This window comes from Podarcis liolepis (assembly GCF_965112155.1).
Source record: "Podarcis liolepis genome assembly, chromosome: 5".
Lineage (NCBI taxonomy): Eukaryota > Metazoa > Chordata > Lepidosauria > Squamata > Lacertidae > Podarcis > Podarcis liolepis.
This window is the reverse complement of record NC_139556.1, coordinates 39,716,883-39,735,599: the sequence shown is the minus strand read 5'-3', so window position 1 is coordinate 39,735,599 and position 18,717 is coordinate 39,716,883. Positions and strand designations below refer to the sequence as shown.

The window sequence follows — 18,717 nt, the reverse complement described above, 5'->3', positions numbered from 1 at the left end:
TGGTGCAGCAGTGGAGAGAGAGAGAGAGAGAGATGCTCATGGAAGAAGAAGCTTTTTTCACCTAAGGGAATTTATAGCTCTCACTTAAGTTCCCTTCAGGCTTTTAAACAGCTCAACATTTTTCATCTTCTCCACCTCATAAGGCTGACCTTTAGAAAATACTGTTTCGGGAGCTCTGACATGAAATGAGTTTACATGAAATTAAGTGCCATTGTTTCCCCTGCCCCAGCAATGTGGATATTGTTACTTTTGTTTACTCTTGACCTCAGGGTTGTGGGTTCGAGCCCTATGGCGAACCAAAGATTCCTGCATTGCAGTGGGTTGCACTAGATGACCCTTGTGGTCCCTTCCAGCTGTACAATTCCTTGATTCAATGATTTGATACACACACTAGAGATGTGCTTGGCCATTTGTCTGAACATGGAAACACTATCATGGGTGGGGGAACAGGGACACACACACACAAAAAACCCTACTGCTTTCAACATCCCTCTCTACATCACATCTCACATTCAGCCCCTGACCTTTCCATGTTGAGCAAGGGGGTTGTGTTTGCTTGACCTCCATGGTATGTCGGGAAGGTCTACAAGGGTAGAAACCACCCCCCTCAACCTTCCCTGAACAGCCCAACAAAGCATTGGGACTACGATAAATGTGAAGATTACTGGAGTGGGGCTTGTGTGAGTGCCCTTGCTCCCGTTAAGCCTTGTTTCAGGATGCACCACAACTTTATGACATCACATTTTCTCTCTCCTTTGTCAAGCAACAGGTGACACCACTGCAAGTTCCCCTATCTGCTAGAATACAGAGAAAGTTGCAAAGTTAATGGCATCACTTTACATGGTTTCCCTTACTAAAAGCTCCTGCACAAAAGAAGAGGATGGTGAGACATGAGGCTGTGGTTTTTTGCAGGAGTCGCACAACCAAATATAACATGTTTGGACCAAAGATATAACTCAGACTCACTATGGAAGCCGTTTAGATGAAAGAAACATTTTGAAAACTTGCCTTTAGCTATGCAGTGAAGAACATTAGTTAATAGCTTAAGTATGCTTGATTACCGGAGTTAATTGAAACTGGTTGGAAAGTGATTCTTTTTTTCTTTTTTTTACAAGCATGTTAAATGACCTGTGATTTTGGAGAAAGATGCGACAAAATCCAACCAACCCTTCAAAAGAAAAAGAGCTTGACATTTGACCATTGATGTATTTTCTTTCTCACTCTTGTAGTAAATAAATTTGATCTGAAGTGCAATAGTCCAAATTCATTTATACCAGTCTGACACAGATGGTACCTGCCTGGGCAAAATTGTAAAAAAGTGGATCTCGTTCATTTCATATTTGAAGAGAAACTTTAACTATAATGTTCATGCATATAATTTATTTAAATAATCATTTGCATAGTTATATTACAGTACAAAGAAAACTAAATTAAAATTATATATTGGATTTTTTCCAAAAACAAAAACAAAACCCAAGCCCTGATACAAAAGCAGACCAGAAAGCTGAATTTTTAAATGTACAAGAGATTGCTTCTCATTTAACTTTGCTCTCTATTGCTCTACGGCTGCTTTTCTGAAACACAGAACAGCGGGTGAGGTGGGGGGAGTATAAAACAATAGGCATTTCCATGGCAGGCTTTCCTTACTAAAACAAGTTACTTCATTCATTTTGGATTTCTAAGGATTTTATGTTTAAACACCACCAAGGCTTTTCAGCTGGAAATGCTAGAGGCTGGAGCTAATTCTCTTGCCCCCCACAAACGTTTCATTATTGAAAAGAATCTCCAAAGCAAGATCCTGTATAAAATATTAAACAGCTTTGGAAATAATTTGGCGCCTTACAGCTTAGCCATTCCCCATCCACCCACCCCACTCTACGTGCCTTACTTGGTGAAAACACAGCACTGTACATCCCAAGCTACCCTCACTTCAGGGCCAATGTTTCGTTTGTATTGCTCTCAAGTGTTCACAAGGTTAATTATGCCTGTACCTTTGGGGGGAAGAGGGAAAGAGGGGCAGGAGAGAGAAGGCTGGGCCACCCTTAACTCAGCCCACTTTCCTGAATAGAGGAAGTGGCGTGATGGGGATGGCGTGATTTTACTCACCAAGAGCCAGCCTTCCCACAGAACAAGACCCTCCCCTCCTGGAATGCACCAAGGCCCTTGTTACAGGCACATTACATTCCACTTTGCTCACATACAGTTTTCAATGCGACAAAGGCCATGAGAATTTCCCAGGGCTGCAAAAAAAACTCTAACGGGAAAGGACAAATGCCACGTCAACCGCAATAGCTGCGTAGTACCTAGAAGGGAACATTATTCATGTCAATGCTCTCTATTCAGCAACATTTCTCGCTGTACGTTCTGTACTGGGGTATGTGGACATGAGTACAAGATATATAGATGTCTTGCAGGAGTTGCAAAGCAGGCACATCCATGTAGCTTAAAGCTTTTCTGAACGAAAAAGCTGGATAGCTCAGTTGGTCAGATCGTAGTGCTGAGAACACCAAGGTTGCAGGTTTGAGCCCCATATTGGACAGCTGAAGGGGGTTGGACTAGATGACCCTCAGGATCCCTTCCAACTCTATGATTCTATGAAATACATGGAATCAGAAATCAGGAAAAGACTGGCTTATTATAGCAATCACCAAAGAGATACAGTATATATTGCATTAGTACTTAAATGAATACTCCTGCCCATTGTTATTGCGGTTATGATTATGGTTTGGGCTTTCCCTTTGTCTTTCCACACGTTCCCCAAATCTGCTCCAAGGGGTCCCTCTACTCTGTGGGGCATATTTTGAAGGTGTGGAGGAGGCTGCTGGAGAGACAAAGGGGAAGTTTCACTGTGGTAGTGGCAGCCTGTTGATGGAGCAGAACAGCACCACTGGATAGAGTTGTTTTTTAAATTATTATTATTATTATTATTATTATTATTATTATTATTATTATTATTATTATTAATGTAATAGCAAATAAAAGCCCATTCATAATAATGAATAAAATTGCTGCTCAGATTCTACTGGTAGGAGAGAATTAACAAGAATAAGCAAGAAGGTCACAGAGAAATATTGCTTCATGCTGATAGGCACAAAGATGTCAGAGATTTAGAAGTGAGCCACTGCCTCTGTCCAAGGACGAATGATGTAAAAATTATCTGCCTGCCTCTGCCCAGAGAGCAAAGGCCTCCCGACACCTCGGGCTGAGGGTTAACAGCTCTTTCAGATTCTGTTGTCTAATGTACCTTGACATGAAATCGTAGCTTGCAATTCATCACCCTTTTAACAGGAAAGGCAAGACCACAAGCAACTTTGACGCGAGGGCGGGTGGGGGCGGAGGGAGGGTTTCCTTTATCCCAAGGCAAGTTGTGTTTTCATTGGATCTGAGACCACATAGCAGGAGCATATTCCCCCCTCCTATGTGGTTCTCCTATTCTTTCGCAGCTATCCGCTGATATTTAGGCAAACCGAAGGACCTATTGAAGATAAGGCATGATGTCATGCCACCCAGAGAGGGACCAATAAGGACCCTGCTTTGGACCATAACAAAGACTGCTGTGCCTATTGACAGCAATTCCGGAGGCTCTAGTGTTTAAAACAGCAACTCCCAAAGGAAATTCAGGAAATTCATGTATCTCCAGCTGGAGATGTAACCAACTCCAGGCTGAAGCCCTGGCGAGAGGCTACCAGTCAGTGTAGACAATACTGAGCTGTTACTGAGACAATACAAGGCATGGCATGGCACACTAGAACCGATGCAAAATTAGGACCAAAAGCAGGAAATGTGAGAGATCAAAGTTCCCAGCTGTTAATTCATTATTCCATCCTTCCTCCAAGCTGTTCAGTGCTGTGTGGAGTTTGGCATCATCTCATTTTAACCTCACAACAGCCGCCCCGTTCCTAGTATGTGACTTGCCCACACATTCTGAGCTGGTGAACTTCATGTTTCTGCAGGGATTCAGACTCAAGTCTTTCTAATCCAAGTATAACAGCCTATATATTCTACACTACAGCTAGAAGCCCCAACAGTGGTGTATAGTGGTTAGAGTGCCGGACTAGGACCTGGAGATTAGGTTCAAATTCCCTCTCAACCATGAAGCTCGCTGGGTGACCATGAGCCAGTCACTAACCTCTCAGCCTAACCTACCTCATAGGATTGTTGGGGCGATTAAATGAGGAGTGGGAAGAACCATGTATGTTGAGCTCATTGGAGAAAAAAGGTGGGATATAGACATAATACATAAATATAAATATAACAACAACACATAGGGCCCTGCCTGCAGTTACATTATAAGAAGTGAAGCACTGTGAAGGTTCAGACTTCCTGAAACAGACCAATTTATTTTTGACCTGGAAGGTGTTTTTTATGTTACCCCCCCCCCCCAGCTGCCTATGAATTGGGTTAAATGTTTCTCCACATGCTTAGAAAACATGTTAGCTTAAACCAGAGATCGGAACAGCTGTGCCCTCCCCCCGCCCTGAACTTGTTGGACTCCAATTCCCATGAGCCCCAGCCAGCATGCTGACCAATGGTCAGGGGTTATGGGAGTTGTCGTCCAACAACATAAGACACACAGGTTCTTCATCTCCTGGTTGATACATTCCAGTACTCAGCGCCATCAATGAAAAGAGTTATTGGGGGGCCTGGGCAGAGGTTCAAATTAATTATACCAGAGGGGAAATTGAAAGAGACGCAAACTTGGTATGACCCCAAAGAAAACATGGTGTTTTTTATTAGAAGTGGGCCTGGGGATTTATTTATTTTTTTAAAGCAAGGTTTTATAATATTATTTACCATTTGTACAGCACTTTCCCTGGGTGTTCAGAGCGGCTCACTTCATAGCACTGACTAGTCTCTCAGGCCCTTGCAACAGCAATGACAATCATGTATATAGGGGGAGCATTATGGACCCTCTATTAACAGGCATGTGGTAACATGAAATGGGGCTTTGAAACCGGAATACTTCTGTGAGAATGCAGGGCTTCTTCATTTTTAATTTGGCAGTTAAGCGAAGATCGGCAGGCTCAACCCCCCCCCCCACGCTTCTGACTGGAACTCGAAGGTGGCCTCTCCGTTATTTACTATCTTGGTAGGCAACAAAAGGATGTGAGAGGAGCTGCTGTGAGGAGGGAGTGGGCGAATGGGTGAAGAGGCAGGGAAGTGAGGCTGGGAAGCGTATTAAAATGAGCCAGGAAGACAATGCTAATGTGCTAAGTCAGAGCCATATGCAAATATATGCCGTGCCCTAGAAAGTCTAATCCCATCAAGAATGCCCAGGACTTTAATTTGCCCATCTTTTACAACTCATAAATCTATCCTCCTCCCAAAGCCAGCCTGCCAAATGCCACGAGGAGGGGGCTGCTTTCAGGCTGGCAACTTCAGCGTAGCTGCCTGGATCACGCCTCAGTAAAGACTCATAAAGAGCTTTGTGTGGGGAGGACTTGGGAGCAGCTTCTCACATTTTGCCTCAATAGAGCCAAACAGTGGGAAACGTGAATGACGGATTGTCAGAACTGGTGGTCTCTCTTGTGCTGGCTTTGGCATACTGAGCTACGGGCTTCTCGTTTTGCCGCCAGAGTTGTTGGGTTTTTCTGACAAGAATACTTTGGCCTTTGGTATATATACCTGTGGGTGGAAAACTTACATGCAGTTAAAAGACCTGAGTTTTCAAAAGTTCATGTTAACTGTTAAATTGAAAGCTACTTGGTTTTCTAAGGTTGCAAATTCAAGTGTTTCGCACCAGCATTAAGTGTTTTTAAAGCAAACAGGTGACAAAGAGCAGCCATGTTTTTTCTGAAATTAACTTGCTGTTAAATGAGTCTATGAGGTATATAGCAGACCTCTGGAAGAATAGGCTAATTTCACATTATCCTTCATGTCATGATGGGGTGCTTATTCTGCTTGAACGGTGATAAGCATTATTTGTTCTGTCATATCATAATCAAATTTTATTTGCCCTTTACAATGAGGCAGCTACCATAAGGTTATAACAATATGCAATTATAAAACAAATGACACAAGTTACAGCCATAAAGCAAAATGTAGAAGCAATTAAAAGCAGTTTCGTATATAAGACATTTAAAAACTATTCCAGATATTTAAAAAAATAAAAATATGAAACACCACACCCATTTATTCTGATTGGGGACGTATATTAATGAATGCAGACATCATCATCATCATTTATTATTTCTACCCCATCCATCTGGCTGGGTTTCCCCAGCCACTCTGGGCGGCTTTCAACAAAACATTAAAAACAGAAGAAAACTTTAAACATTAAAAACTTCCCTAAACATACATTATTATACTTTGTTTCAAGCGGGGATAAGAGTGCAGGTGTCAGAACCAGCTCTGCCATTAGGCCATGAGAGGCCACTCCCTCAGGCAGCACGTTTGAAACAAATTTCAACGACCAGTCTGGTTGGCTTTTGTAGTTAGAAGTGGGGAGGCGCCATCTTCTCTTTCACCTCAAGTAGCAACATGTTTTGGGTTAGCTTCATGGGGAAAGTGGGTTTTGACGAAGGGATTTATGGAAGAAAGTGACAGCCCCACCTGAGCTTTTCTGGAAGAGGGTTCCAAAAAGAAGAGGCCAAGAAGGGTAGTAGGATAGATGAAACTGAATGGTGAACTTACCTCAAAATACTATGGATGTTAAAGCTGGGCCATTGTGTCATGTGATAGCATGGGAGCTACAGCAACACTGCTCTTTCTGGCGTCACGGGCAGGGCCGGAATTAGGTATGATGAGGCCCTAAGCTACTGAAGGTAATGGGGCCATATATATGTCCAGCTGTCCTTTGTCAACAACACATTGTCACTGTTTTTTGTGTTGAATATATGCTATATTGTAATTTATGAACCTAATAGGTATCTAAAGCTATATGTACATGTTGCCATGCAACCAGTCCATGCAGGATGTAGGCACCCTATATATAGAAATGAGCAAACCAGTGATATTTTAGGGAGCAGGCTAGCAGCTAGGTCCCATTACTTACATCATAGGAGCCTACACAACACAAAACACTGTTGCTGTATGTAGATTTTAGTTTATTCTTTTTTTTATCTTATATTTTGGAAATGTACATCCAGGTTCTTTTTCCCTTTAACTTTTTTTGGGGCCCCCAAGAGTGTGGCCCTAAGCTATAGCTTGTTTAGCTTATACATAAATCCGGCACTGGCCGTGGGGTTAGCATGAGATGCTCTGTGCAAATGCAAGAGCAGATCAGGTGAAACTGTGACTGGGAGCAGGGAAGTCACATCAAGGTCTCACCCTGTTGACACAGGGAAGATCAGCCTTGCTGCAGCTCCCACGTTACTTGGAAAACATGAGTACCCAAAGCCTAACTGACCATTTCCGGTAAACATGGCTGTTCTAGATTTCTTGCCCCTTCTGTTCTTCCAAACAAGATGCATCTTTCCTCTTTTGTCTGAGATAAGGTCCGCCCTACAAATACAACTACACAGTAAGTAGCAGAGCTCCAGTTAGTCATTAAAAATCCAGTGTGTAGTTAACTTATAATAAATACAGTGGTACCTCGGGTTACATACGCTTCGGGTTACATACGCTTCAGGTTACAGACTCCGCTAACCCAGAACTAGTAGCTCGGGTTACGAACTTTGCTTCAGGATGAGAACAGAAATCACGTGGCTAAAGTGGTGCTTCAGGTTAAGAACGGACCTCCGGAACGAATTAAGTACTTAACCTGAGGTACCACTGTACAGTGTTCTATTCAGAAGTTAGTCTCCTTGTATTTAATAGGGCTGAGTCCCAAAGGGGCAGCCTACTAAGTTATTTTATAAAAGATGGGTTTTTAATCTACAATAATTTTAATGTTATTAATTTTTTAAAAATTTAAAAAAATCTTTAGTGTTTAAAAATCTTGTTATGTATCTCAGTTCTGCTGCTTGGGCAGAACACTGTAAAGTGGGAGGTTTTCTTTCTTTTTACTGGACAATTAGGAGAAATGCTGACTCCTTCCTATTTTATCTATTAAAGTAACACAGTAAAAATGAAAGGACATAATTCTTTCTATAGTTCCTCCAGTGACTACAGACCTAAGACAACTTTTATCAGGAGTCAATCCCTGGCACATTTGAATGTTGGGATCTAGTGCCCCCTAGTGCAAAAATACAAAATACAAAAAGCTGTACTATTAGGAAGTGCTGGGCGTAAAATATCTGTAACAATTATAAAAAAATTCCTTCCAGTAGCACCTTAAAGACCAACTAAGTTAGTTCTTGGTATGAGCTTTCGTGTGCATGCACACTTGTGCATGCACACGAAAGCTCATACCAAGAACTAACTTAGTTGGTCTTTAAGGTGCTACTGGAAGGAATTTTTTTATTTTGACTATGGCAGACCAACACGGCTACCTATCTGTAACTGTAACAATTATGTTTCTCCTGTGTGCGTGTCAGCTTTCCAAAGAAGTGAAATTTTCCACAACCAAGTATTTGCAGGAATGCTACGAAAGCAGCTACTATGCAAGCACTACTAAAAATCACTTTTTGAGAGAATTGTCAAGCAAGAGTGCCGGGAGTGTGGCAGCATTGCAACAATGCTAACCACTTATTAGAACATTGGGATGATGTTATAGCTGAACTAATGTAAAACTTCCCATTCAGGCCTAAGTGTCTGAGGCTACTTTACATAGGTGAGCCCGGAGAGCAAAGCAAGCTCAACCACACCATCAAGGATATGGAAGCGTGAAGGGGGTTAATTACAATAATCACAAGATTTAGTGTTGTTTGGCAAAAGTGAGTAACTTCTGAATAGAAATGTCCTTTTGTGTGACTGTGCCTATCCTACATAGCTGCCTTTGTGGTCCAAAGAGCAATTCAAAGATTGGGGGGACATGATTATTCCTTTGTATAGCCAACTTTAGGGGGAGGTCACTTTAAATCTCATTCTGTACAGGGAATCCTGCTACTTGAAGAACAAGGACTTCCAAAAAAACTACTTCACCTGCTCCTGACAGTCCTGTCAGTATTAATTTGGTTTCCCCTCTTCTTCTGCAGAAATATGGGGAGTAGGTCCAGGCCACAGCAATGCAGCCTTCAAGCAAGATAACAGGCAGTGAGTAATTATAATTTGCAAGTGAACTTAACTCCAGAGTTTAGGGTGGGGGCAATGTCTGGTCGTTGCCCTTTTTGCCACGCTTAATTGTAATGATGCAACCATACCAAAAAGTTTGTGAATGAAGTTTATTTGGGGCTGAACAGAATGGAATGTCGTACAATACAGGTAAGACACTTCAAGATGAGTAAAGCACTAATTGCACAGGAGGCTGGAATTTCACCTCAAGTCAACACAAGCAAAACCATTACTTCAGAAAAAGCAAGGTATGTCATGCAAAATTAAAAACAAAAAACCATTCTAACCAATCTTGTGGTACCATTTAAAATGCTACCCATACCACAATAATTTACATCACATTAAATAATCTTTCACAAAGAATGAAGTATTTTTAGCAATGAAATGAATTATCTCAGTGCTTAAATGATAGTTAGCAGATTTTGCATGAACACTCGATCCAGCATTTAATTAAGCTAGCGAGTGGAAAACATGCAGTGATATAGTACCATACAAATCAAGACCCCTTTATATTTTTGTATTGCTTGCAGGAGCAATCACATAAAAGTGATATTTACTATATTTCCCACGTGATTTTATAACTATCCATGCACTGACTTCATGTGCAATGCAATTGTTTAGGACTCAAGTCTCAAGTCCCCATATGAATCAGACAGCCCAAGCAGTCTTGGCAATCTCTCTTAAACCCTAATGTGACAATGATCCACAATTAAATTACATTATGGGTCACAATGTTGAAGAACTCCCATTGAAATGCTTAATTAATGAAGAGGACAAATGAAACGTGGGATTATTTACATTTACGTAGGAGACTCTGAAACAAATGGGTAATCCTAGATGGAACTAAAATAAGGAAAACAGATGTTAGGAGAGGGTGTGAAAAAAGTTGACAGTGCCTTGAGAAGGTGTGAGTACTTCCTTTTCTGCCTTTTTGCCTCCAGTGACTTTCATGGGGAAACCCAGCTACCGCCTACAATGAGCAAAACAGGAAGTTGGTTAGCTAAACTGTAGACAGCAGACTTCACTCACGGAGTCCTACATGCAAAAAGAAATTTGATCTCATTGCATCTCTACGCTTAGCTTTGTACTGCTAGAGGTATATAGATAGGCTCATTACAAAATATATTGCCTTTGTATGAAATGGGTGCCCAAAGGTTTAACTGCACCATGTGTATAAAGTTTATTTACCTCCTCCAATAGACACCCTGTGGAGGATCTGTTGAGGAATTGGAATGTTCTGTTTCTCAGGAATGCATATGACTTAATGACTGCTGGGGCATTTCCTCCACTAAACTCTGCTTACTTAGCTAAAATCATGTGTATGTTTCTATTTGATTGGCAAATTACATGGGGCTCCCAAATCTCATGGATAGTGAAATGCAGATGAGTAATGCAACATTTGGGTGGGGGAATATTTGCATATGTTGTGGCTGTGAAACACTTTATATTACAAAACCAATGTAAATAAATACCAGGCTAGTAGAAAAGCTCTTATTTACAGGTTTTACAAATACAATTTTACTCAGTGTAAATGTAGTGTTTTAAAGAACACAGTATTAGTAAAATGAGTTCCTATATAGCAATACAATTTGTTAAGATTTCACTGTAACAGCATATAGAAAACAAAGTTCAAGTTAATGTTTTATAATTTAGTACAGACAAACCCAGTATCACCTGGAATGAGATCTGTTAAAGTGCTGAAAAAAGGAAGTTTCTGAAATTTTAGAAAACTTACTATATATTTATTAAAGCTTTACTAAGTCAAAATGTTAGATTTTATTCACATTTTCTACCACAATGCTGTGGGGGTAGGATACATTTTTTCAGCAATTCAGTGTACTCTTCATTTTGATCTCTGCAAAACATCTGGGGTTTCAAGCTTCTGTGGCAGTTTCAGGTTTCATAATCTGGTACGTAATCAAATATTCTGGATAGGCCTGAAATATGAAATTATGTTTATTATTATCTGTCATCTGTAAACATGTTATGGGAATAATGCATGTGATGAAAAATAACTGCTTATAGTAAGGACAAAATAGCTAAAAGTACCATGCACTTCTGAGCAAGTGAAGAACTCTAACGGCTTCAGGCTGCAATCTATGTGCTTACTTGGGAGTTAACCCCACTGAAATCAATGGAACCCACTGCGGAGTAGACATGTGCAGGACTTTGTTGTAAAAAGCTATTTCTCTTATTAAACAAACTGGAAGGCGAGATATAGAAATCCAAGATGCCTATGAATACCAACCTTCAAATTTAAGGAAAACCGTGTTTAGAAAGTGAAACTAAAAATACACTACCTGCTCTCCTCTGTAAATGACATATTCTGCTAAAGCTAGTCCATTTACACTAGGCCGCCCAGTAACTGAATGGTGTCCTGGAGGAGAATGAGCCATTTTCATTGCACTGAACTGTAGAAAAGACTTGCCCAATGTAACACGACAAAACAGCAACTGCCTATATTAAAGAAAACAAACCCTTTACTTATAAATGTGCAAAAGCAAAAATAAACAAGCAATTCCATTTCTTAATATGCAAATAAGGTTTACAAAAAGCATTACTTTTACTTGAGTATTATCCATATATTGAGTTTGATCCGAGAACACCAAGACACCTATTTTTGTTCTCCACACTGTTCTCAGAAATTCTGATCACATAACAAAAATGTGTTAAAGCACATGATTAAAGAACACTATGTAGCTTAAAGGATATTGCCTTAGCTTTTCATAGAATTGTAGAGTTGGAAGGGACCATAAGGGTCACCTAGTCCAACCTCCTGTGATGCAGGAATATTTTTGCCCAGCGTGTGTCTTGAACCCATGAACCTGAGACTAAGAGTCTCATGAATGAAAAGGCAACAAACTGCTAACGATCTGGCCAGGACTCCAACACAGATAAAACTTAAAAAGGGAATGCTTGCTAACATAAAGCTCACAATTTAAGGGCTCACTAAAATCCATAAAAATGTAAATGGGTGGCTAAAAATTCAGACATGATATTCCAGCTACAATTTGGACAGGTGTGAGAAAAGTCGGTACAGTGGTGCCCCGCAAGACGAATGCCTCGCAAGATGAAAAACTTGCTAGATGAAAGGGTTTTGCGTTTTTTGAGTCGCTTCGCAAGACAAATTTCCCTATGGGCTTGCTTCGCAAGACAAAACGTCTTGCGAGTTCTTGCAAGTTTATTTCCTTTTTCTTAAAGCCACTAAGCCGTTAATAGCCGCTAAGCCGCTAATAGCCGTGCTTCGCAAGACGAAAAAACCGCAAGACGCGGAACGGATTAATTTCGTCTTGCGAGGCACCACTGTATCTTTACCCTTACCCCACATAGGTAGCAGGCCACTTTCTCCATGACAATCCAACACTGAACCAGGCATATTTTAAGTCTATTTTTTCCAATGAACTTAAACTAATTTTAACCTTTACACATTCTGACCAAAATTGGATAATTAAAAGATCACCTATCCAATGTAGAGAAATTAATTTCTTATGCGGAAGCAGACATACAAGATTTTACTGGTCAATACTACTTTTTCCTCATCTGGCAAACATTACTTGGTTGCAAGTAACATAATATGCACCCATATTTTGGGTTGATAGCTGTGCTGATAGAGACACTAGGGACAAACAAGACAGAAACCTTCTACCTTGATTTTATAGATGTAAATGATGGATTGGATCCTGAGTCTGCACAGGCAGAAGCAACTCAAACAACAGGACTAACCCTCCCTTCTCAGACCCACTGTAACTCTGTATCCTCTCTCCTGAGAGATGTGTCAGAAAAGTGACATATACATTCTCTAAATAAGCAATGATGAGTCTTCTACAAATTTTAGTACAATACATATAGTTCTGTTAGGTTGTTTATTTTATTGCCTGCCCTTCAGTGCAAGGTTCCAGAGTGGGCTACAACAACGTAATCACAAAGATTAAAAACCAGGTCAAACAACTTTTACTACAACTTACCTATGGCAGACGTAACAAGATCTGTCTTTGTGAATTGGGCAACCAGTGCCACCACCAATACCATACACATACTGGTTGCTTTTGGAGGAATTTTCAGCAAAATAAATTCCTGCTCCAAACATTCCGCCTATGTATGCATGCCTCTCGTCAAAACCTTTATGAATAATTGCATTCACAAAAGGGGAGCCTGCGAGTACATTATAATAAAAAGTGTTAGTCTTTATTACAGTCATACCTCATGTTACATTTGCTTCATGTTATGTTATTTCAGGTTATGTCCTGCGGCAACCCGGAAGTACTGGAAAGGGCTAGTTCTGGGTTTCGCCACTCGCACATGTGCAGAAGCACAAAATGACGTCAGTGCATGCACAGAAGTGGTGTATATCAACCCGTACGTGCGCAGGCGCGCCACTGCAGGTTGCGTTCTTTTCATGTTGCGAACAGGCCTCCGGAACGGATCCCGTTTGCAACCAGAGGTACCACTGTATATATGTTCTTAGCACTGAATATTCTACCATCTTGTAAATAATACTCATCACTATCCAGGGAAATACTGCAGTGACAGTTTTATTACAACAAAATCAGAAGTACTGTCCAACTAAATACATTAGGGGGAGGGGGGAGCAAAAAAACCGGGGGTGGGGATACAAAATCAGGAGTGCCTTGCTGTTGCTTGCACAAATTTTGGCACCAAGCCTGGTCCATAAATCCCATTAATAGTGTTGCCATAATATCACAGGAGAGGTTTGCTTTAGGCCCGCAAACATATCACCACTGTGCTATCTGGGGATGGTTTGACACTAAAGGAGGCATGACTGGCAACCAAAAATCCTGTTTCAGGTAGGGATGCTGCAGTCAGGAGAAATGACCCTTGAGACTCACAAAGTAGATCTAGGATGCACTGATGTATATCAGGCTGCAACTGTAAATTAACAGGATAGACAGGTGCCTGGCATAGTTGATGACTGGCATACTCATTGTGACAACCATCTTTTGGGGATAAAGTGCTTTTGCCCAGTCTCTTTGCTCACAATAATGGGCCTTTCACAATTACACTTGCTGGAAAACTATATACCCCACCTGCCTCTCCTTATTGCTTTCTGTGTTATCATACTGAGGGAGAATTTTGGGGTGTGTGGGTGTATATAATAAACACACAATTATTAAATACTGGCAAACAAAGACAACTAAAAAGAGCAGAATGAAAAGGCTAAAACAGCTGAGCATTAAAAATCAATATTTTTATGTTCACTCAGCTTTTTAGGCTTTTAAAGCTCAATTGTAATGGAAATCTCAATGAAAGAGATTTAAGCACACAATGCCATTTTTAGAGATTTTTCGGTTCTCCTCTTTTCCAGGCACTAATACTAACAGTATTGTACAAATACCAGTTAAATATTAACAATATGAAATCACATGGTAGCTACTGGTCAATAATATTTATGAGTTTTAAAAGACTTTAATACTAAGCATTATTTGGAGTTGAACTGCAGATCATTTCAAATTTCAGAAATCAGAATATTATAAATAGTAATGACTGGACATGAGAAAAAAATAATTTGAAATACCATGGAACAACATCCTTTCATTAGCATGATTATGATTCTCTTCAGAAACTTCTTTCCTCCTGTGAGTGTACCTTTCCCAGAGCTTTTTGTTACATACTTTTTGTATCTAAAAGGGCAGAAAATCCAGAATTCACAATTAGTTTTCTTCAGTTGTCTGAAGTATAAGCAACTTCCACAAATCTGCTTAGGGAAAGGAATTACAATTAAGAAATTCAACTTTCTTGATTTGGCCCTGAATACAGAGAATTATTTCTTTTCTCACTATAAATGCTAGTTAATAAAGTCAAGATGCTTGCTTTATCATCTATCATATTGTTGTACATTATCATTGTGTTCCTCTTGCCCATATTCTAACTGAACTGTCACTATCTGTACTTTTTGTATTGAATTTTTCTCTAACCACACTTCCTTACGACCCCCATGTGTGTCTGCATATGTGTGTGTATGCAAGCATGCATTTCAGGATTACACTTTATGCATTTGATGAAACAGGACTGTATCCAGAAAAGCAGTTCCATTAGCGTAAGCAGGGTGGGGTGGGGTGGGGAATCCCCAAGAACAGATTTAGGGATGTGTATGGAGAGGGAAGAGAAGTTTCATTCACACCCAGAAGTCCTTGGGCTAACATAAGTATTTCACTGGAAATCACCCATGGCCTCTAGACCATGACATCTTAGGCCATAATAACATTTATTAATGCCACAACTCATCTTAGTTTTCTTCCCACTGAAGTGTTTCTATTTCTTTAACAGCCTACTGACAGCATTGTCAATAAACTGAAAGGTGCACATTTGTTTCTAATTCATTACAAATCCAGTTTTTGTTTCCTTGGCAAAGTATATATTTCTACTTTCCAGACTGCACAATTAATCCAAGGGCAAGGGCAAGAACTGACAGCACAAACAATGACTTCTTGGTGACAGACACACCAATTAGCTACCTTTAGGATGTTGTATCTGTTGAAAACCCCGCCAGCATGTCCACCATCTCTGTGCTCTCGAACAGTGCTCTGCATCTGAAGTGGAATAAACAAAGACTCTCTAACCATAACTTTTATTAGATTCCATTGTGCTGAATAAAAAATTGCCCATCCATAGCAAATACATGTCAGCACTATGTTAGTTCAGGGTATTTGAAAAAGTCACAAGAATTAATTGGCCTATCTTATCTCAAGTAATACTGCCTCCTCAGTTGGGGACAATGATTAATAACAAAATTAAAAGACATAACATGAGGATGAGCACCATGTGTTTAACACTGAATCAGCCAAGGCTGGAAAATGAATTAAGTTTATTACATCTGATTACACAACTGTGAGTTTTTTTATATGGAATATGAATCGAAAGATATACCTCTTCTTCCACTGACTGAAACTCTTTATCATCAGGGGATAGGTCTATGAGGATTGTTCCACTACCTGAAGTATTCAAAGCTAGGTAGGGGTTAAGACCTATGAGAAAATGCAACCGTTAATATTTAGACACATACAGCTCAATTAAAAATATATAATAGGTAAGGTTGTAGTTTTAGAACTTAAGGTTCATATCCAACAAAGCTGTTCTTAGTGCAAGGACTTCTGATTGCACAATTAAACTTTCCCCTCACTCTTCCCTCAATTTGTGCCTGAATCTGTCCTGGGGTTTTCCCCCAACCGTCTGGAACAGGTTTTTGGGGAGTCTGCAAATTCTGTTGTGCAAGCAAGAAGTCCTTGCGCTAATGGAACTATTGGATTCAAGCCACAGAATTCATGTAATACATAGTAATTTCTGCTTGCAAGGTTTCCTGGTTCCAATACTATAGAAAAATGAGCTTGCATATCACAAACATGCTCTAACCCCCCCCCAAAAAACTTAGGGTGACATTGAGCGATATTAAGCCCACACCTCCACATCAATATGTTCCCTTCCTCTTTTCCTCCACAACTTGCAACACAACCCCGAAAATTTCATCTGCAACATACCTTGTTGTCCTGAGATTAGTCTTTCAACTCCCTTTATTATTTTGTGTCTGTGCCCATAAGCGTTAATACCAATTTCCTTTAATTCTTTGTGCCCCATTTCAACCAGTACATCTAATGTTATCTACAAAGAAAAGTAACATAAATGCAGTTTCACATTAAACTCATCGTTTACAGCACAGATCTCCAGCATGGAAAACTTCAAGTTGCTAAGAACTGAAGCTATTACGTGCGCGCGCGCACACACACACGCAATTTAAAATTTCTCATTTTACATTTGCATCATGCAACTTGTTTCCCTAACAATAAAGCTACGCACCTGCTCTCTCTCAAATACGTCAATTAGATGTTCAAGTCCAAGATTTCTCACAAATTGATTTATGCTAAAATCAACACCTGAAACTGTATAAGAAAAGCGGACATTAGTTGCATATTAAAGGGCTAAGTGTATTTTACCTTTTCTGCAGGTTCACGAGAGTATAAATTAGAAACAATCTTCTGGATACAGGTCCAATAACACTTGGGACATGCTGTGGCACACTTTACAAGTTCATGGTAAACCATAGGCACTGGTCTGCAGTAAGCATGCTGATTTTGCCTGCTGTGCTCCTTCCCACAAGAGAAACTAACCCACAATCTGTGGCTTAGTGTTAATATTAAAATTATGATCAGCAAGTCAAGAACAAACTTTGGGTACAAATCATAGTTTGTGTGTAGTGAAACACATCCAAACTAGAATTTTTGTTTAACACAATTAAGCTGGGGACTGTAGCAAAATGGGCAAAATGACCCAATCCCAGTAAACCATTAACTATGGTTGACCTGTGAATGAAGACAATGCGTGTTTTAAGTATAAAAATCAAAGTACTTGCTGACCTTATATTCTATACAATCAAATTAAAACACATTTAGCTCGATTTATTCTTAGGGAAATCTTCTCAAACCTGTACATAAATCCAACAAAGTGGAAGTACAAAAAAATATTTCAGAAATAACTACAGGAATGGCACTGGGAGGATGAGGGCATTGTGTGAGAAACCATTCGTAAATTTAACACACATAAGCCTCACATTCAAGTAATCTTTCTACCATATGGCTAATCAAGTTGCCCTGAAAAAAAATGTACTGGCATATGACTATCTAAGAAACAGAAAAGATCATTTTTGGATATATCTATTTATCTAAAATCCAAATCACACATACATGCCTTTCACTGAATGACCTGCAGAGCACTACTGTGCCTAAAGTTACATCAGATTCTATCTGTCTGCAATAATGAAACTGGTATGGATAGGAATACCACTTGTAGCACCATTGGTATATGTTGCAGTCTTTGATGCATGTGTGGACTGTCCTAATTCTTCATAAATCATCCACCCATCTGAGTAAGCCAATTCATCAGTAAAGGAAGGACTCACCTTCCTTCTTCTCCAAACCAGCAGCCCCATCAGCACTACTTGTACTAACAACTGAAAGTTCAGAAAAGCTACCAGACAAGTTGTCAAGGCTACTGGCAGCAGAAAGATTAGAAGGGCTGGATGGAACAGAAGAAAGTGAATCTGCTGAAGATGCTGTGTTTTGAGATACATTTATAACCTGAGGCTTGTAACAAGATGGCAAGGCGGAAGGTGGCATGGCAGCTGTCAATAATGCACTAACATCATCTGCCTGAAAATAAGAATTTAAAAAATTAGAATATCATTAAGACATTCACAAATTTATTCAAGCATATATGAAGACAAGGTAACATTTACAGTGAGTGGCCTTTTACTTGAGCTATCCTAAGAAGCCAAGTTTTCTTACATTCTGCTATTTACCAGTATCACCAGATATATTATCACTCTTATCCAGAGTCTGCTTGTGTAGAATTACAATGCAATGAAAGGCATGACCCTAGAGACAAATCCTATACAAAAATCACGCACTTGCAGTGTACCCCACCTCACACATTAAAAAGGTATAAAGACCATTTTTTAAATGTGGCAAACACTATTGTAGAAAGATTGGCAATGCAGCCCTATACATACCTACTCAGAAGTACCCTTAAGTTCAAGAGGATTACTTCCAGGAAAGTATGCTTATGATCCTAGGCTAAATATAAACTGCAAGCTCCTAGGGTGCCACAGAGTGCACA

General features: G+C 39.9%; 1 protein-coding gene and 1 long non-coding RNA gene across 5 annotated transcripts in view; one reads left to right on the top strand and one right to left on the bottom strand.

Annotated features, from left to right (window-relative positions):
• Window positions 1-5,978: 5,978 nt before the first annotated feature.
• On the top strand, window positions 5,979-13,426 carry LOC310706899. Its single transcript, XR_014526235.1, has 3 exons — window positions 5,979-6,764; window positions 9,018-9,075; window positions 13,330-13,426. It is a non-coding gene; the product is annotated as an uncharacterized lncRNA (long non-coding RNA).
• TNKS2 (tankyrase 2) overlaps window positions 9,190-18,717 on the bottom strand; it is a 28,511-nt gene continuing 18,983 nt past the window's right edge. For all 4 annotated transcript variants that reach the window (XM_083503030.1, XM_083503031.1, XM_083503033.1 and 1 more), the window contains 9 exons: window positions 18,002-18,251; window positions 16,903-16,985; window positions 16,587-16,707; window positions 15,979-16,076; window positions 15,567-15,641; window positions 14,627-14,732; window positions 13,059-13,245; window positions 11,394-11,550; window positions 9,190-11,030 (listed from right to left, as the gene is read on the bottom strand). In XM_083503030.1, the coding sequence (XP_083359156.1) occupies window positions 10,968-11,030; window positions 11,394-11,550; window positions 13,059-13,245; window positions 14,627-14,732; window positions 15,567-15,641; window positions 15,979-16,076; window positions 16,587-16,707; window positions 16,903-16,985; window positions 18,002-18,251 (1,140 nt within the window). In that variant the 3' untranslated portion in view covers window positions 9,190-10,967. The remainder of the gene's footprint in view (window positions 11,031-11,393; window positions 11,551-13,058; window positions 13,246-14,626; window positions 14,733-15,566; window positions 15,642-15,978; window positions 16,077-16,586; window positions 16,708-16,902; window positions 16,986-18,001; window positions 18,252-18,717) is intronic.